The 21,214-nt window shown below is 34.3% G+C and overlaps 1 protein-coding gene across 13 annotated transcripts in view; it reads left to right on the top strand.

Annotated features, from left to right (window-relative positions):
• COMMD1 (copper metabolism domain containing 1) overlaps nucleotides 1–21,214 on the top strand; it is a 157,233-nt gene that overhangs the window by 60,171 nt on the left and 75,848 nt on the right. For 11 of the 13 annotated variants that reach the window (XR_012058953.1, XR_012058952.1, XR_012058951.1 and 8 more), the window contains exon 3: nucleotides 4,479–4,550. The exons of the other annotated variants lie outside the window; for them this stretch is intronic. Coding sequence is in view for 3 of the 11 variants with exons in the window: in XM_072937670.1 (XP_072793771.1) it covers nucleotides 4,479–4,550 (72 nt within the window). In the remaining 8 variants the exon portion in view is untranslated. The remainder of the gene's footprint in view (nucleotides 1–4,478; nucleotides 4,551–21,214) is intronic. 13 annotated transcript variants of the gene reach the window in all.

Raw genomic sequence — 21,214 nt, 5'->3', positions numbered from 1 at the left:
TCAAAATATTAAAGTAGGTGTGATAAATTTTTGAATGAGTTGATAAGGAAAGAATCCATGTATTAGTTATCTACTGCTATATAACAAATAACCCCCAAAATCAGAGGCTTAAAAAACAACAAACTATTATTTCACATAGGAGTTGGGATAGGAATTTTTGGAGCAGTTTAGGTAAGTGAGTCTAGCTCAGGGTCTCTCATGAGTGGCAAATCTATGTCATCCAGGACTATAGCCATCCCAAGGCTTGACTGAGGCTGGAGGATCTGTCTCCAGGCTTACTCATGGCTGTTGGAAGAGGCTTGAGTTTCTTCCTGGTTCTTGGCCACAGTGTAACATAGCAACTGGTTTCTTCCATATGAGTGATCCAAGAGAGAAAAAGCAAGCAGAAAACTACAGTGCTTTGTATGACCAAGTCTCTGACTTGTACACCATTACTTCTGCTTAAAAAAAAAACAAGTAAATATATGCCACAGTTTATTTTTGCTGGGAAAAAATGAGGAATAGAGTGACATTAACAAGTATGGAATTAATGAAATTAGTTCTTCTTGGTTTGTTATTGTATGTTTGAATTCTCATCCATTTAGCAAATATCTACTGAGTGTTTAGTATCAGAACAACTAATAGCTATTATTTATTATATCCTCACCATGTACCAGATGCTGTTCTAAACCTATTTTATGCATTGACTCATTCAGTTCTCTTACCAGCCCTCTGAAATAAGTATGATTTTTTTTTTCTGGCTTCAGATTAACTTTATTTTTGAATAATATATTTATATATTCTTAATATTAAACTCTTATTTGATAATGTGATTCACAAATATTTTCTCCCATTCCATAGTGTCTTTTCATGTGCTTGGTAATGACCTTTGATGCATGAGAGTTTTTAATTTTTATGAAGTCTAGTTTATCTGTTTTGTTTCTTTTATTGTTCATGCTTTTAATGTCAGATCTACAATTTATTGCCAATCTGAGTCATGCAGACTTACCCCTATTTAGCTGAAGAGCAGTAGGTCAGTATAAGTATTTAGGTCATTGATCCATTTTGAGTTAATTTTTATATATGGAATAAGGCAGGGATTGAATGAATTATTCTTTTTGATATAATATTTTAGAGGGAAAGAACTCTAACCTGTGAATGTGTGTTTGTTCTTACACTGTAGGACAGACAGTATCTAACTTAAGTTGTAGGTTATTTTATTAATTTTCCTGTAGTATAGTTTTTGATTCTTCTGTGAGACCCTAAGAAAGTTACTAACTCATAGTTTTTGAAAATTTTTTTTGCTTTTTTTAACCTTTTGAATTTTAGTAATGAAAGAGGGTAGTTGTAGAAACTGTAAGTCAGATAGTCTAAGATCAATCTTCTAATATTACTTACCACTGCTCCCTTTCCTTTTACATGAAGTGGGGACCAGTGTAAATTGAGGTACTTAGTGAACAAGTTATGAGGATAAAATATTTTTAGCAGTCTGTTTAGGTGTTTTTCTTTAGAATGTGTGTGGTTTTTTAAAAAAATTTTTTGTGAGGGGGGAGGGAGGTAATTAGGTTATTTATTTATTTATTTATTTATTTATTTATTTATTTATTTAAATGGAAGTACTCAGGGATTGGACTCAAGACCTTGTGCATGCTAAACACGCACTCTACCACTGAGCTGTTCTCTCCCCGCCTTGTAAAATGTGTTTTAAATATAGTTTCACATTTTTATTTCCTTTAAACAATTGAGTATGGAGGTACTTTTGAATAATGTGATTCTTGTAAATTCATACTTTATGCCCCCTCTACTCCAGTGGAAATGATAAGAGCAATAAAAAATAGAAACTCAGAAGAGTTAGCCACATTGATGGAAGATAAACTTGTCTGTGAACCTAAAATGGAATCAAAAAGCAAAGTGATGAGTTGGGCTAAAACCATGGGTCTTCAGTCTCCAAAATAAGTGTTGGTAGCTGAGTTTGATTCCTATGCAAGCAAAGGAAGTAAGTGCACTTCACAGATACCATTTATAAAAATGTTTAAAAACATCCAGATCACTTAAAAATATGCATGTGATGGTAAACATAAAATTCAGAATAGTAGGTGACTCTGAGGAGTGGAGAGAGGAAAATGAGACAAAGGAAGAAACCAGTAGCACAGTGTAAACTTTTATTACTTAAAAATAAATAATAACAAAAAGAAAATTTGAGTGTGTGTTCATTGTAGGGGAGAAGGGGTACTCATAGGAATTTAGCCTAAGGAAACAACCTGAGATTCTCTAAATATTTATTTATGCAAGTATTCTTATGGGATTTATGTGATAGAAAATTAGAAACAACTGAATTCCAATAATTGGTAAATGAATGGGGGCCAGTGAGGGAGAATAAGTGAATAACCATATAATTGGTTAGATCTATTGTATGATTTGTAGTCATTTTATTTTACTTAAAAAAATTTCTTTGTTATGTTTTCAAATTTTATTTATTTTTTATTTTAGTTTTTATTTTTTGATTAACAATGTTGTATTAGTTTCTGGTGTACAGCGTAGTGATTCAGTTATATGTGTGTGCGTGCATATATGTGTATTCTTTTCCATTATGGGTTATTGTAAGAACTCTATAGTCATTTTTTAAAAATCAGTGTTTTTCAGATTATTTAATGATATTGGAAAATGAAATAATGTTCAGTGTGGAGAAAAAAGCAAAATACAGAACTGTATATATGGTATATATAGTATAATCCAAATTTTACAAAAAATTTTTATTCTTATAAAATACACATAACATAAAATCTACCTTTAGTGACATTTAGTACATTCAGAATGTGCAACCATCATAATCCAAATTTTAGAAATACATATTTACTTGCATAGGAAAAAGTGCCCCCCAAAATACACAAAAAATGTTCTTGGAGATTTTTTTGTGTGTGATGGAGATATTTGTATTTCTTATTTGTTAATCCATTTTAGAATTTTCCATATTTTCACATGCCTTGTTTGTTTGTTTTCCTATTCCTAAAGAGTCATTCTAAGCTTGAAAGTAGTAATGTTTATTTCTTTTATTTTTAATCCTTTTAAAAAATGTTTATTTTCTCTTTGCTTATTTTGAAATGTCATACAAAAGGCTGAACGCTTGAATAATTCATTTTGACATGTGTACAAGAAAAATGCTATACTGCATCAGGTTAATAAGGAAAAAGGTTAATTAAGAAATTGAATGAGGTTTAGAATTAAACTCTGATAATGTTTTAGGCTCTTTCTTATTGCTGGGCAGCATTCTAAAAAGTTAAACAATTACCATTTCATCGAGGTTTTCAAATTTACTAATAAATATTTGTCTTAATATTTTCTGGTCATGAAATACTCTCCATATATGTTGTATACGATAATTAGCAATATTTAGGTGATGAAGGTGTAGAAGAAATCTTTGTACTGTGTTTGGATTTAAATCTGCTGGGGACAGTATTTTATTTTACTTGCAGTCTGCACAAGGAAAAGCTAGACCTAGGATCTTTTCAACTAAAGGAAATGACTACAAGATTTTTAAAGAGTTCATTATAAGCCTAGTGAATTTCTTTATAATATATGTGGTATGTGACTGTACTCTATAGGTAAGTAAATTATACACGTATCCTCCCTGTCGATGGTTACATTCCAGGAAGGTAAAATAGGAATTTTGTATTGAATCTGTTGGGAAGTTATCTATGAATATCTCAGACAATCACACTTCTTCAGGGCCTGTATAAATTCAAATTTAAACAAGACCTTTCCCTACCTGTCTAGTCTCATAAGAATGTTCTTTGTTTATAGGCTCCTATAAGCATGTAATGTGATGTTACCTTATGTAATTAATATGAGTTACCTTATCAGCATGGTATTTTGAAAATCCAGAATATTTACCACAATATTATTTACTACCCGAACTTACCTAATACCTAATTTAATACCTTATCTAATATCTTATATCTAATTTCTTTTCTTCTTCGCCAAGTGTCAACCGAAAAAAAAGCACAACATGAGAGCTGTGAGTTCAGTTTTACTTACTGAGGACTGTAGCCTGGGAGATAGCCTCTCAGATAGCTCTGAGGAACTGCTCTGAAGATGTAGGGGAAGGTCAGTATATGTATGATTTTGGTGTAGGAGTTACGTGCAATCAGGTACACTTCTTGGGAGAAGTTTGCTGCTGGTCATGAGGAGCAGATGTCTCTGTTAATGATTTTAGTGCTTTTCTGGGTATGAGAAGATGCAAAAAAATTGGGTTCATAAAATTTTCTCCTAAAAATATCTATCTGCAGGCCTGTTCTGCCAGGTTTTTTTCCAGAGCACAGAGTGCCTCATTCCTGATCTCTACCCTGCATTCCTTTTAGAGTGTTTTAAAGGTCAGTGACTACAGTTGCTAGTGACTTAATTCTTGTAGAACCAGGTGACATTTTTTAGTTGACAGTCAGAAAGGGTGCCAAGCCAATAAGCCAATAGTAATAACAAAGATATCATTTGCTTTCTGACAGGTTAGCAAAAGCCCAGTGAGGATGTACTGTTCTTATCCTACTTTCCACATAGGAAAACTCGGGCATGGAAAGGTAATGTAACTTGCCCAGGGTCACACAACTGGTAGAAGACAGAACCAGAATTCAGACACAGGCCTATCTGAATTCAATCAGACCTTATGTCATAACTCAGCAACCCACCTAGCTGCCTGTTGCTGTGTGATCGGTGCTCTCCCTCACTTTTAGCCTCCTAGGACTAGTTTTTCTCGGAGGTATAACTCACCCTTTGATGCCAGGTCCCCTGTGTTTTCTAAGGAGATGATGTTGTCATGAAAGGTATAGAGGAAGAAGGATAGTAGATTCTGTATCCCACCATTCCTGGACTTAAATTCCACCTCTGATACTTACTGGCCAACTCACTAAACCATTTTGATACTCAGATTTCTCACTCATTAAATTACTTTAAAAGTAATATATTTTAAAAAGTTATTTTGAAGGTTAAAGATAGTGTACATTATATATATGAATATAGAAAATATATAATATGTATATAAATTTATCTCAGTGCCTGTCACATTTAAAAACCAACTAAATGGTTTTAAAAAAAAGATTCATTCCATCCACAGGCTATCGACTACCACTGTCACCTGTAATTCCTCTTAATTTTAGTCAAAATTCTTTTGGGGAGTTTCTGGTTCTCTCTTTTGCTGCTTATTTTGGTACCACCTTGTTTTGTGTATACTCTTAATTCTTATTGCATTTCTTTAATGATAAACTGTTATCTTAGTACTGTTATATCACATGCAATTATTATTCATAGTTTTCTCAAAAGTCACTAGCCTAAAACCTTAGATCACCATCATTGATAGGGTATAGTCTGGTGTTTCCTTTCTTAATATGTCTAATTGTATCATGGATAAGTTTTGAATTACGCAAATACAGGTGTAGCATCCTATATTTCAACTCATGTTTCTCTTGTGCAAAATCAAGAGCTGTAAAATTTTATAAAACCATAGGTCTAATATTTGCCGTTTCTATAGTAATTTGATCTAGTGAATTGACTATGTTATTGCTAATTCTTTGGAAGAGCATAGGTAATTATTCTACTAAGAATGGTTGTTTTAGTCTTAGTAACATACCATGTACTCATAATTTCCTGTCTTGTGTGTCATGTCAGGTAAAAATTACTGGGAAACACAGAAACACTTCCTTTAGAACCATGTTGGAATATGGACATTGCTCTGCACATTTTGGAGACATTTAAATTTTTAGCATAATTTTATGACAGAAAGGAACAGGAATGTCTTCAAGTCCTGTACCTTAATTTGAAAATGGATAGTAGTAGCAATTAAGTTAAGTTCCTAATTTTGATAGTCCATGTTAGCCTGTTTGGGGCATTTAGGAAAACATTGGAACAGAAAATCTTCCCTTTAGAATACTTTAAAGACCCAGTGATAATGTCAGCTTATTTAGGAAGAGTAGAGTAGGAACTAATAGTCACCAGGCAGTGTTCTGCTGCCCAGATGATTCCAGTGTTGTGGTTTTATGTAAGAATGTTTACAGAGGCAAGATTTTCAGCATGATCACTCTGTCTCTAAGCCTCTTTGTAGGTCTGCTGTAAGGTCTTATTTTTACAGTGGAAGGGAAAGGATGGCATTTTCCGAGAGAAGAGAGATGATAGCGTTCTCTGAAATTTACAGGGCCTTAATCTCTAGTTTTGACACACTTTAATGTTTAGTAATAATTTAGCAAAAAGTTACTTTAAAAAATTAGTTTTCAATGCTTTATGTAAACCGTAAATGTGTGTCTTTTATAATTCAAGAATCCAGCTGTTTTATTAGGACCATTATTTTGATAGTTTTTTTTTCCCGATTGACTGATAAAGCTATTTAGTTCTCATCAGAATCTTCAATTGGATTATTTTGAAGCAAACTCCAAAAGTCATCTAATCTGTGGAAGCCTTATATCTCTTTATATGTATAATCACAACACTATTATCCCACCTGAAAAGAACTGACAGTTGTATCTTAGCAACACCAACTGTCTGATGTTAAAATTTCCCCAACTGTATAACCTCTTTAAAAAGCTTTTTTTGGTCTAAGCCACACATTACCTGTGGTTGGTATGTTTCTTAAGTCTCATTTACTCTGTAGATCCCTGTCATTCTGTTCTTGCGTTTTACAGTTGAAGAAATTGGGTCATTTGTCCTATAGAGTTTCCTAAGTTCCAGATTTTGCTGATTGCATCCCCAAGAAGTTCTTACGTTAGGCCACTTCTCTGACCCCTATATTTCCTGTTAGATCTAGAGAAGGGTTTCTCAGTCTCCCGTTATTCCTCTTTTGTGCTGGATAGTAATTGCTACTGTGTTTAATGAGTACTCTCTCTTTTTTAATCAAGTTTACCTGGAAACTCAAATGCATTCAGTAGATACTGTTTCATATTTGATCCTCTAAGCACTCACCTCTGTTACTAAAGATCATAGATTGTTTTTTCCATCTCAGTAATTGGCTTGACTTGTAGCATGTTAATAAGCATGATTCTCATAGGTAGGATACAAACGAGAAACACCACTTGCTCTTAAATGTGCTTCACCAGAGAAAGTTGTTGGTAATTAAAACTAATTAACTTATATCTGGTTTTTCATTTACACTAAACTGAAGAACCAGGGATATCATCTTTCTCTGGGCTCATCTTTTCTCTGGGGGCCTATTGCCATTTATGTTAATCTAAATTTTGGTGATGCCACATTTGCATTGAATGTTTTGAAGATCTTCACTTTGTGGTTTTTGGTGGCTTTTAAAATTAAAACGGTTCTGCATTCTGAGGAAGAGTTAGAATTTGATCTCTAATTGAATCGTGAAGAAAAAGCTTGTATGGTGGGATTCTGGTGATCTCTACTCAGATTTTCTGTGTCTAACATAAATAGAAACTGAATTGTTTTAGCATCCTTTAACTTTGCTTTCGGGAACATCTGCTATGACACTGACAGCAACACTTAGTTGATTATTGTTTCTGTGAAACAGCCTTTTCTACTATATGGTCTAGCTTTTCATCTATTCTGGCAACACAGTCGAACAGTTACATGTCCCTTTATAATTTGCAAGTTCTTCCACCGTAGGGTTTATTATTTTTCTAGTTAAATTCAGATTTTTTTGAATACTGAAACCGTCTGATATATATCTTACACTGAACATAGAGAAAATACTCAGAATATGCTTGTGATTGATTGGCAGATGATTATAGACTGCCTAGAATGGGTGGATTTTGTGAACTATTCTTGGGAAGAATTCCTTCAAATTTGACTGTGCTAGAAATACTGACTCATAGGTCTGTTTTTCAAAGTCTTAAGTTTGTTCTTTGAAATTGAGAATTATTTACTTTAGTGGAACCTGGTACACTCATATAGACTTCCCCTTGCTGTTTTTTTTCCCCTCTGGTTTAGCTTCTTTAAAACAAGGCAGAACAAAAGTATATTACCTTAAATTTTATTTTTAGATTCCTGGGCCATTTATGACTTCTCTGTATCTAGTTAGTATTTTTTTTTAACTGACTTTAAGTTAGTAAATTGCATGAATATTATAGGACCTCATTTACTTCCCTGTTTCTTTGGAAGCAAGACTGTGTGGTATAAGGAGTAATTTACTAGAGGTGAGTGAGGAAACTGTAGTTCTTAGATGATTTCTGCTAATAGAATATGCTTTAATTATGCTTCTACTTACCTTTCTCCTCAGTTACTGAACAAAGGCATATTTTTTGGAGTGAAAATGTTGAATTATGGGAGCTTTGAGAGGGAAAAGCAGAAAAATACCTTCTTTAAAAGTTACTTCTTAACAAGTATATAGCACAGGGATTTAGTGTATAGCACAGGGAACTAACTATATTCAATATCTTATAATAATCTAATAGAAAATAATCTGAAAAAGTATGTATGTATAACTGAATGATGTTGCTGTACACCTGAAACTAATACAATACTGTAAATCAACTTTTCAATAAAAAAGAAAAAAGAAATGCCTTGCATAGTAAGAATTCAAATATTTGATTAATTGAATTGCTCTGCTCTCAAGTTACTACATATAATTGTTAAATTTGAATCATAGTGTGTCAGCTAACAGATACAATAGATATCACATTAGGGACATCCATAAAAGGGGGTGACGGCCTCCCCCTGCAATTTATGATGAAAGCTGGAGTTAGAAAAAGTATCAAAAGATTACGAATTTAAAATTCAGCCTGTTGAAGTGGAAATGTCAGGTAGGAGACTGTGATTTTGTTTGGTCCTTTTGGTTTCCATTAACTATCACAGTCAAATTATGTCAAAGAATAAAGGGTATATTATAAGGTGCACGTGGACTGTCACTGAGCCTAGTGAGCCCCAGAATTGTTCCAGGAGTCAGTTTCTCTTTGACCCTCTTTTTTTCTCTCTTTGTCTCTCCTTTCTGCATGGGTCACTTTCAGGCTCTCTTTGTACATTCTATCCATTCTCCTCTCCCTTCAGACTAGCTGCTTTTGCTTCCTCCATCATCATATGTGCTGTATGTGTAATTGTCATATCTTTTCCAGCCTTTCTCTCCATCACAGCCTTTTAGTTTAACCTCTCTCTCGTGACTAACATTTTCTCCTCAGTATTTCCTAAATGTTCCCAGATGTAGGGCTGAGCTCATCATTTTACAATTGGGCCATTCCTACCTTGACCAGGAAGTTGTTATAAAATACTTAGCAGCTGCAGTATAATGGCCAGTCACCACATATGTGTTTAATGGGTAAGTTTCTCAATGTACATAACACCAGAAATTGCCCTTTGAGAAATAGTAAAAAATATTGCCGTTTGAGAAATAATTTTAAAAAAATGTCTAATTCTATGTGTTTGAATGCTGGGCTGTTAGAGCTTCAGTTTAGTCACATACTAAATAAAACCAAGTGACACTTGAGGCAGTTAGCACGTGAGGCCCAAATCACATGTTTTATCATCAGCATCTTTGATGATGAAACAGCCAGAAACTGTTACTGAGTGCCTGTTCTTTGTAAAACATTATTTCACATATTTAATTCTTTCAGTTCTTCCAGCAAGCAGGAAGCTTAGAACAATATTTCAGTATTTGGTATAGACAAAAATTTGTATTAAACTGCTTGCAGGACCAGACCACTAGAGCACAGACTTCCATAGCACAAGGCCTTAGACAGAGTTGAGTAGGGGTTCACTCACTGCATGTTTAAGTGAATCATATTATTTTGTATATTGATATAGTTTCTTTCAAAAAGATGGCACCTCTCATTTAGTGTTTTCTCTAAAAGTTTTCACAAAATATCTCCCCACTCTTATTTTAATACAAAATTTGTTATGTTAGAATTCAAAGCTCAACTGAAAAATTGCTCAGGCTATTGAACTAAATTTTTATTGACAGTGACCCCTGGTTGGTAAAGATTCTCAGTTCTGTGTCTGTAATGTTGAGAGAGAACCAGAGCTTGTGTCTAATCTGGGGCTGTCATGATGGGTTCGTTTCCCTGCGTACAGGTATAGGGATTTTTCTTCTTGAGTCAACACTGGTAAATTAATATAGAGTCTTTTCAAGTTTAGTTAACAAAGATAAATTAAACCTATAGTTGACTATAACTAGTTGATAAAATGGATATATTTCACAGTGTACAAGTTACTGGTATTTAGTGCTTTAAATCATGCTTTGATGTCATTATTTTATCATATAATTACAGCAATATTGTGAGGTAAGTAGTGTAGCTATTAGAATCCCTTTTTAACAGATGAAAGGCTGAGGAAAAAAACATCTGCTTTATCTCACATGGGTAATTTGTAGCACAGGCAAGAAGAAAACAAAGTCACGTTTCAGCTTGCTGTCCTTTTCAGAAGACCACATAGTCTTTAAATTATCGTGTATTATAATTTCAGGATATATTTTTGGATACAACAGCCACTTAGTGTATGTAATATGTTCGGTGGTAAGAAAGGAGTGGAGCTGATAATGGCTTCCCTGGAGCTCATGCAGGCTTGTTGTTTTTTCTGACCTTACATGATTTAACCTGACATCAGCTCTGACTTTCCTGATGCTTTTTGTAGATGCAATCTCTCATTGTTTGGTGGTTTTCTATATAGACTGTCAAACATCTCCACCCTGGTTCTCTTCCATATTTAAGGTTTATTTTCAAATGTAAATTAAGTTTGAGTTTGCTCTCTGTTTGGCACTTGGTATTAATAAACTTGACCTGCTGGTTGATAACTGCTCAAACCCTGGAAAGTTTGTGCTGGTATTTTAAAAAACAGTATTTTTTTGAACCTTGTGTGTGCCACTGGCAATAAATAGTACTTTTGCAGAAGCATACAGAGTTAATATGTTATATAATGGTTATTCAGGTGGGTGTGGACTGGAAGTTTGTGCTGTACTTTGCATTCAAGTACATTTGTTTATGCCTAAAAACCAAGTGTTGTTGCCTCTGCTTCTGCTTCAGATGTCAGTCTATCAACAGTGTATGCTGCTTACCATTTATTCTGCAAACTTTTCAGAAATAATCCTTTACTTTGGCCAGCTGTTCCTCCATGTTAGTGTTCCTAGAGCCTTCGGCTGCTTTATAGAGGCTTGGCTAACTCATCTTGGCACCACCCTCTGCTCTGCCCCATTTCACTAGAATAGCATAAAATACCTTCTGTTTAAGATTTTATTTAAATTTTATTTGAAGAAAGGTGTCTGTTTTTAACTTTGGAAATAAATGGTTTAGCTAGTGTATTTATGTCAGAATTGTAAATGAGGTGACAGTATTGCTAAAGAATGACATCTTCCTCCTCCCTTCCTGTAACATGACACAGTACATGGAAGTCGTTCAGTAATTAGTAAACCCTGTGTATCCATTATCTTTGGAATGGCACGTATCAGATGTAACTTTTACTTCTGTCAGTACATATTTGTGACTATAAAAGTCTCAGATGTGGTAGCATGAGAAGTGTTATTTTGTTGGTTATTAGTCTTAGTCATATTCCGGTTAGACTAACTTTGTGGATTTCCCATAGGGAATGAGTCAGAAAGATGAACTTTGATGATGGTATTCTACACTGTGAGGTTGTTTGTTTGTTTGTTTGTTTAGAGTCATTATCATTTTCTTAAGTGCCCAGAAGTGCCTCCAAGTCCATCATGGGGGAATAAAAGTGGAGCGAGGTGTACAGGGCTCCGGACCCAGTATCAACTTCAGTCAGAGCAGCTGCGGTTTTATCTACAGAATTAGTAGAGTTTTCACAAAAGATTTAGTTTGAAGGAGGATTCTGGGGCTCAACTTTGAAACTACCAGATTAGTAGAAAGACCTAGGAGTTAGAAAGCCTAGGCACCAATGTTGGCTAGCCTGTTAACTAGTTTTGTAGTGTTAGGCAAATCACTTAACATATCTTTCTCAATTTTTCATATATAAAATAGAACTAATTCTGTCTGACTGACAGAGTTGTGTACAGATAATGGTTTTTAAAACTGATGAATCAGAAAGTATAATATACTGTTATTAATAGCAGCAATTCCCAATAACTGAGAAATCCAAAATGGTTTTGAATTTTGTTGCAGAATTTATTATAATAATAACTATGGTTTTTCTCCCCAACTTTCTGTGATCTAGGGCATTTTATTTCTTCTTTTTTAAAAAATAAGATTTGTTGGCAGCCTTCCTTAAAACTTGATTTCTCATGGAAGACAATGACTTTATAAACACACACACAAATGTATGTATTTTTTTTTTTAATTTATATTCATTTTCTTCTACTGTTTCTAAGAACATAAGTAGGTAAATGAAGCTTGGAGAAAATTTTAACTTTCCCTGCATTCCCAAGAGGAATCGGCTCCGGGACACTTGCATTCATTTCCCATCTTTGAAGGGCCAGAAAATTGTGCCTGAAGTTGGGTTATCACATTTCTGAAACTGATGTTAAGTTACTCTGCTTAGTTGGGTTCGATGTCATTTCCTTTCCTTCTTCTTTCCTTGGAGCAGAGAATACAAGCTTCATGTTTTCTTTAGGAAACATCCCAAGCCTGCATATTTATTTAAATCCCACAGCTTGTGAAAACACAGGGACATTGTATAAAGAATAGATCTTATTCAGAAAAGGCTCAGTAATTTTGTTACTGCCTTGAAGAGAACAAGCTTGTGCTCTTCTCTTTTACCTGATGGCCTCTGTTTAAGAAGTTTGTTAGCTAACTTGATTCATAGAGAAGAAATGAGAGTAGCATCGTAGAGTTAGGTGGTGCTGGCTGATTTTCTAGCATTTCTAGCACAGCACATGCATTTTAAATATCAGAGGAATTAACCTGCTCCTTGCATCATACCACCAGAGTTGGACAGCCCAGGTTACAACTTGAACATAGCTGGCCAGTTTTCATTAGTTGTTATGGACATATAGGAAAGCACAGTCCTATCTAACAAAAGAATGTAAATGCCTATGTGGTATTATGTGTGAGATATGCCAGAAGGGTAGTATTTCCTGTCTTCTAAGAGTGAACAAAATTAAATGTCTAAAAAGTTATATTCTTTCTTTTTAATTTAAAACTCTTTCTACTGAACAAAAGAAGTCCTTAGAACCAAGAATTTGATAGAAATTAAGGAATTTTTAACTGGTCAGGTATTTTCTGCCACAGTAATATGTAGTTTTATTGATCAAAAGTCCTCCTGGGAAAAATTTAGCAATTCCATAATATTTGCAACAATAGCTACTTGCTGAGTGCCTCTTATGTGCCAGTTCTTAAAATAATATTTTAAGGTACATAAAGGAGGAAAAAGGTTTAGTGACGTTAAACAGTATACTCAAGGTCGTACAATTCAAGTAAGAGAGTAGAGGGTTGAGCACAGTTCTTCCTGGCTCCAGAACTCATTCTCCTTCCCTAACCATGCTCTCTCTCTGTGAAGAATCATTCATGAAATCTCTCTCTGCTTTTGGAGTACAGTTTCCCTTTACAGCAATTTATGTCAGGTGAATCCTACTTTATTTTTATTTTTTTTGGTGAAATTAGACATACTATACCTAAATATCAAAATCCAAAAGACTAAATTAAAATATTTCAGAAAGAAAGTTAAGGTTGGAATCCTTGGAATTATGTGTCACCAGCCTTGATTTACCTTGCTGAGGCTTTTAGTACACCACTGTCAGCTTGCTTTTTGTTTGTGTTATGTTCCTTAGTACAGAATTTTTCCTTGATCACTGATCACCATTTTTCTCTTCACATTGCTGTGTTCCCTACTCCTTATAGATTGTGGGGATCTTTTAGGTCCACACCACCAGAAACTCTTCTCTTCCTGACTAATATCCCTGACTAATGGAGGGATGCACATTACGGTTAGTCAGTAGTTGCCATCATCGAACATCATGTGCTTCAGCCTGAAACTTCTTTCATTCATGACTTTAGGTTTGTTTTAAATGAATCCATTTCTACTCTCTGAATCAAAAAATTTGGATCTCTATTTTGTTTATAATGAAAAACCTTCTAGTTTTCTTTGCTTGATAAATTACATTTGTAAAGTTAATTTGTTTTTCTGCTGCCTGTTTTATTAGTAAAAGAAATTGAGTAATAACAGAGCTGTTTGTATGTATTTTGTATGTTGGCACGGGTAATGGTACCACTGGTAAAAACAACCCTTTGATTGAAGATGAGCTATCAGGCCAATTAATATGTTTACCTTCCAAAGGTGTTTACAAGAAATAGAAACACCTCATTTTATTTCTAAGGCCAAACAATACTTCAAATGTTCCTTGATTAGAAAGATTATTTTCTTGATGTCCCTGTCTGGGTTAGTCCCCCCATCTCCCCGCCTCTACCTTCCATGCTCCTCCTTTTCCCTTTTTATAATACCTACCCCAGTTGCTTGTTTAACCTTAAGGGCCATGAAAGTAGGAATTAATGCTGTTCTTACTGCTCATTGAATCATAGTTTATACAGGAGAAAACAGGTCATTCTTCTCATGATCTGGAGCCTGTTCCTTGTAGATCCTATATATAAATGAGCAGAAGCCAATTCTCACCAGACTGTTTCTTTGATATGTGATGGGAGAAGTAATGGAACCCTGGTCCCTAAAGTCCTATTGCCCGCAGGGTGCATTTAGCAGTGTCAGAAAACATTTTTGGTTGTTATAGCTGGGGAGATACTACTGATATCTAGTAGGGATGCTATGAAGCACAGGACAGTCTCTGTAACAAAAGAATTATTCAGCCCAAAGTGTCAATAGTGCCGAGATTGAGAAACCCTGCCCTAGATGGGCATTTCAAAATAACTGAACGAAATTGCCTTAATAAGGTGGAGGCAGAACTTACTCAGGCATTCCAGTACCGCAATATCATGCCACCCTGTGGTTCTAGTGTTTCTTCATTAATGGGTTTCAGACTTTATTTAAAAACTCTCTGGTGTACTCATATTCTGCTTTTGGTTCATTTCAATGGATGTGGTTAAAGTAATATGGAATGGTAGCTTGGGTTTGAAATTTGGAACTATACTTTCTTTTTAAAAACATTATGCAAACTAGGGATATGATTAATATATTCCTATTATTGTCTTTTACTGTCAATATTTACTGAATTACGTGACTATATCTAATAGGTAAATCCAAAAGCATGATCATTATAGATTAATAGATAAGAAAGACTGATGGATTAATAGGTAGAAAGTAATCAACATAGGTGTCTATTTCTAGATGAATACTCTAGAACAATGCTTCACTAGCTTAATGTACACCTAGAAATCTTATTAAGATGTATGTTCGATATGTCTCAAGTGAGGCCTGAGATTCTGCATTTCTCTCAAGCTTCTGGCTGGCAAGGTAGATGAAGCATTAGGCCACAGCACAAAATAAGTATGCTGGAAGTATCACTATTCTCCCTCCAAAGAGAAGGTTAATTTTTAAAAGGCTTTTCCTGCTTTTAACTTATTTTTAATTTTCACTTTCTAGTTATAGAAGTGATAAAACTAATGTTGGAGAAATTTTGAAAAACATAAAGAAAGGGAAATCTCCAGTACTGATAATCTCTACCACCCCCAAAATTGCTAGTATTTTGTGTATTTTCTTTCAGTTATTTTACCCTAAGGGCTTTAAAAAATATATCCTTAAGCACAATGTATATATACATTATACAATTCTGTATCTACTTTTGTTGAAAAAACAAAAGAAAAAATCCCGCCCCCCCCCTTTTTTCCCCTCATTTTCTTTGTCCTCTCTACTACTGCATTTTATTGTTCAGCTTTGAATAAATTCAGTTTAGGGAAGAATTTATCACTTAGGAAGAGGCCTGCTGAAAGGGATAAAGGTTCATATGCCTTGCTGTGAAGACTTCATTTTGTAAGCTGACTTATGTCATGTGGCAGTTAAAACTGTATTTCTTATCATTGGGAAGAACAAAGCTGAGAAAAGTATGTTCCTTTAAATTTGATTTTCTTTCTCCTTGGAGAATACATAACTGATATTCTTGAATATGCCACTGCTATTTGAAATTCAACTTTATTTTTCCTTAAGGAACTAACATTTCTTCCTTATAATTGGAAGCTCAGTGACAAATATGGGATTAAAGTACAAGCATACATTGATACATGCAGGTACTAAAAATCTATAAGTTGAATGTTTGTGATTGTGAATCGTATTTTCCATTTACATATCTTCCTTGACTTATGATGGGGTTATGTCCTGATAACTTACAACCCATCATAAGCTGAAAATTCATTTAATGTAACTAACCTACCTAACATCATGGCTTAGCGTAGCCTACCTTAAACATTCTCAGAACACTTACATTAGTCTACAGTTGGGCAAAATTGTCTAACACAAAGCCTATTTTATAGTAAAGTGTTGAATATCTGATGTAATTTATTGAATACTATACTGAAAATGAAAAACAGAATGGTTCTCTGGGTACAGAATGATTGTAAATGTGTTATTTCCCTTGTGATTGTGTGGCTGACTGGAAGCTGTGGCTGCCTGCTTGGTCCAAGAAAAGATCAGAATTCAAAATTCAGAGTACAGCTTCTATTGAATGTGTATCTTTTTGGTATCATTGTAAGGCTGAAAAATCATAAATCTAACCATCATTAACTCTAGGACTGTCTGTACTTATATCATTGTCCTCTAGTGAGAAGATTGTAATTTACAGATTGTTAGAGAAAATTACCCTTTGCTCTATGCTTTTAGTGCAGCTTACCTGTCTTATTACCTACTCACCTTATTTAGGCTAAGTGTATCTCATGAAAGACTTCCAGATTAACAAGCAATTAGCTTATACTCTGGACTTTTTGATTATCTTAAAAGTCTATTTAAACTTTTAAGCCATCTGAAGTCTCTAAAGTTTCAGTGAACGATATACACTTCTCTAATCTCAGTTCATAATCTGTAGAAAGCATCAAATGTTTAAAAATGTAGAGTCATTTTATAGAATTGTAAGAACTTTTGCTTTGCTGTAAGGTTTACCATTTTTCATGTTGCATCATAATTGTCAATCAAAGTGATTTATAACAGACTTTCTTTTCATCTGTGGTCTTAGTCTTCTATGACATTAAAATCTTTCAAGCTTCTTGATACTTTCTTTAAATTGACAAATTTCTGAGAGTGATTATGTAAAGTATCCCATTGGTTATTTAGACCTGTTATGCTGTTGAGAGTGATCTTTTACAGATCGTCTTAGGCGTGACTCTTTTAGGAATGGATTTTAAGTCTTCTACAGTTATATCATAATTGGTTCCATTTGGGCTTCCCAGAATTAGTTGAAAGCAACACTGTCAACAGTCCAAAGGTTTTTAAAGCCATATGTTCAGTAAAGCATGTTAATGGTTCAGTAAGCTCATGTACCCTGTCAAGCCATCAATGTGATTAGGCTTCATAGCAACTATCAGCCTTCTGTGAATATCCCAAAGACTTAGCTGATCCACTTAGCTGAGCTCTTTAAAAGACTCTTATTTATGCCATGTAAACAACCCTTCCAACCTGCCTCATTAATGGGGAATTAAAAGTTCTTCATCTCCTTCTCAAAGTACGTATCATCCTCTTTCAATCTGCTTTAGTGGAATGACTTTCCAACTCAATTAAAGGAATCTTTTTACCATCTTATTTTTCTTTACTTATTGTATTAGATGGGATTAAGTTCAGCTGTCAGTCACAGAGGTTCAAATTAACAAAGACTTTAAAAAGATAGGAATTTGTCTTTTATGTGAAAGTCCAGAGATAGGCTCTGTTCCACATAGTCTTCAGAATTCCAGACATTTCCATTGGATCACACCATTGTTATTGGATGTTATCCTTGTCTTCATATCCCCAAAGGCCATTATATCCACATCTCAGGCAACAGGAAAGAGTCAAAGAAGAAAGGAGAAAAAGTTACCTGTCTTCTGTCTTTTAAGGAAGATTCCTTGAAGCTGGCACAGCAGTTCTTACAGTTATATCCCATTGATTAGAGCTAAGCCACATGGCCATACTTAGCTGCAAGGAAGAGAAAGACATGTTTTTATTCTGGGTAGTTACATGTCCAACTTATTACTGTGGAAGAAGGGACGATGATGTTGAGGAACAGATGGGAGTCTGTCACACTCACCATGATTTCCTCCACTGTCATTGAGTAGAATAAATTTCAACACAGCTTTATCTCAATTTTAGCATAGTGTCTTTAGGGTATTATTGATAAGAACTTTGGTGACGGTAGACAAAGATTAGGGGGAAAAATAGAACTGACATGAGCTATTCATCAGCATAGTCACACAGCTCTTTTTTTGAATTTCCATGTATCATTACAGTTTATTTTCTCACTAATCACTGTAATTTTTTTGTCAGTTGGTCCAGAGGAACAACATGTTAATGGAAGATCATTCTATTTTTCAGAGAGTCCTGGGCATGAAACCGAGATTGATTAAAAAGTATCATTTCTCAGTATCTTTTATAATTCTGATGCTTACCTCACCTCCTTAGAAAGGTGTGTGCTCCTTACTGCATTAGAGTATTAAAATATGAGTCCCAGAATATTGAGAGGAAGATGAATGTGGGAGCTATTACAGGAAAAAAAAAATGACACAAATGGTGTTAATAGAAATGTTTTCCTAGTAACTCAGGGCATTTCAGGTAGTATATTATCCGTAGCAACAAAACATGAACCCAGGAGAAGTTGGGACCTCTGGAAAAGAAATGAAGACCAAGATCAGCCAATGGGAAGTAATTTGTCTGTATATTTTGGGAGGTACTTAACTTGCTTTTTTAAGTATCAAATTTTTAGGGGTTGTGGGTATAGCTCAGTGGTAGAGTGCACACTTAGAATGCATGAGGTCCTGGATTCAATCCGCAGTAGCTCCATTAAAAAAGAATAATAATTTTATTAATGGGGTTTTCATAATGAGAAGAAATGGGAAATGCCTCCACCTTGCTTTTCCAGTGGATGAGAGAAACAATGTTCTCAACTCCTAGTGATCCAAATGCATTTTGGTGAGGGATGTTTGGTGGGGGGAGGTAATTAGATTTATTTATTTATTTGATTTTTCAGTGGAGGTACTGGGAATTGAACCCAGGACCTCAGGCATGTGCTCTACCACTTGAGCTATACCCTTCCCCAACCAAATGCATTTTTGAGACTAACGAACTGAGCCTAAGGTTGGGACTCTAAGAAAAAAGAATGGAAAGGGCCTGTTCCTTCTTTTCAATTATTTGAATGAACCCAGTGAATTCCTGTGGGATTGGCTGACCTCAGCAATTGAATTTCAGGGATGACTGAAATGGTTGGTTTGGCCATTATGCAGTCCAGCAGAACATCTGGAAACACATTTGACCAAATCCCAAGGAACAGTGGGCATGTCCATGGATATCACATTGATATCACACCCTTAACCCTAGAGAAAAGAGATTTTTGTGAATGAGGTATTATAATTGTCATATTTTTTGTTGTATTTAAATTTGTCCATTTAAAATGAGGCCTGGAAAACCAAGAATTTTAGTGTTCTTTATTAAATGTCAGATGTTTTAGAAGTAATTCTAACACAAACCAAAATGTACATTTCCTATTCATGGAGCAATTTTCAGATATTTCAAAGTACTTTAAAAATTACTTTTGCATGCAGAAATTTATGAGAATTTAAGCAGCTTTCCCAAGGCAATGTAGTTATTATACTTGAGAAAAAAATGAAAGAAAATACATTGTAAATTTAAAATAAATATAAGAAACTGGTAGAACTAGTGGACATGTTAACCAAATTCTAAGAAATGTAATTCTATGTATCATGAATGGTGTAGAAGAATGCAAACCGATAATGATCTACATACCATATATTTTTCAAGTGTCTGCTCTCAATTGCCCATCTACCTTGATTTTTTTAAAGTAATTTTCCCATAATATTTTATTATAAAAATTTACAGACATACAGAGATTTTGAAATAATTATACTGGGTGCACCTCTGTAGCTGCTATGTATATTCTACAATTGTTAACATTTTGCTGTTTTTTCTTTATCACTATCTCTCCATCCATCTATCCGCCGTTTTTAAAATATACTTCAAAAGTCAGTTGCAGGCATCGACACACTTCTCCCTTAAATTTTTCTATATGCATTTCATTAACTAGATTTGTTTATGATTTTTAAGGTAAAATTTGCATATACTAAAGTGCAAGTGTATCATTTCATGAGTTTTGAAAAATGTATACACTGGTGTAACCATAACTATGGTCCAGCTCTTGCATTGACCAGGTGGTTTTCTATTAGTCCAAGGTTTATTTTTCATTTATTTTAAAAACTTGAGAAACAAATTTTTCTCAACTATTTTAAATTTTATCTGTATCCTCATTTGGCTTTGCCTACACTTTCTAGTATTATAGGATGTGTTTTTTAAATGTTGTATGCAATTAAATGTTAGTATTTGAAACATCTTTTTGGGTCCACAGAATTTGAGTTGTGAGAGTGGAAAAGTAACATAGCTCAATGAAAAATGAAAAGTAGTACCTAATGGAAAATGAAGACTACTCCTTGAACAAGGAGAAAGGTAGAACGAGCGCTCGTTGCTTATAGTCTCATCTTTCCAAACACATTTGGACATTCTATTAATACCAATAAAATTCATCTCTGTAAAATTAATTCTTAGACTTCAATTTCTAGAGCCTTATCAAAGATCAACAGCAAAAGTATTACAGTTTATTTTTAGATTTTTCTAGTTCTATAGAGCCTATAAATTTATGAGACTTGTTAAGGTCTTCAGATATTATCCTGGTGGGGTGCTGCTAGTAACACATCTGCTACTTGTACTATTGTGTCATTGTCACCCCATAGTAAAATAAGACATTGCCTCCCAACTATACTCAATTTACAAGACAGAGCAACAAGTAACAAAGGCACACCTGTTTAACCAGCTATTGTTGCGGAAAGATGAAACTACTAAACATGTCACACCTGGACCATCCCTGAATAATAAACTGTTCTAATTGAGATCTGAACTTTGAGTTGTTTTTCCAATAGCAAGTATACACTTGTATAAATTTCCTCCACATCTTCTTGTGTCTGGTGGCATGTATTTATGAGGAAAAATCTCTAGCTACTAAAATGTTTAGACCTGACAGTTCTCACGTTTGTATAATTCTTTACGCTTTGCTTTTCAGTGTGCTGTTTTTTCCTATTCTTACGACTCAAATTCTCTGGACTCAAAAGATTATTTCAAATACTAACATTAGTTGCATGTAATGTTACCAAAAAAAAAATCCTCCGAAAGGGTGAAGGAAAGCCCGGGATGAGAGATTTAAATCTCAGACATTTTCTATTTCATTCATTATTTCATGATG

This window comes from Vicugna pacos, chromosome 15 (assembly GCF_048564905.1).
Source record: "Vicugna pacos chromosome 15, VicPac4, whole genome shotgun sequence".
Classification (NCBI taxonomy): Eukaryota; Metazoa; Chordata; class Mammalia; order Artiodactyla; family Camelidae; genus Vicugna; species Vicugna pacos.
Note: the sequence above shows the minus strand (reverse complement) of the source record. Positions and strands in the feature narration are given on the sequence as shown.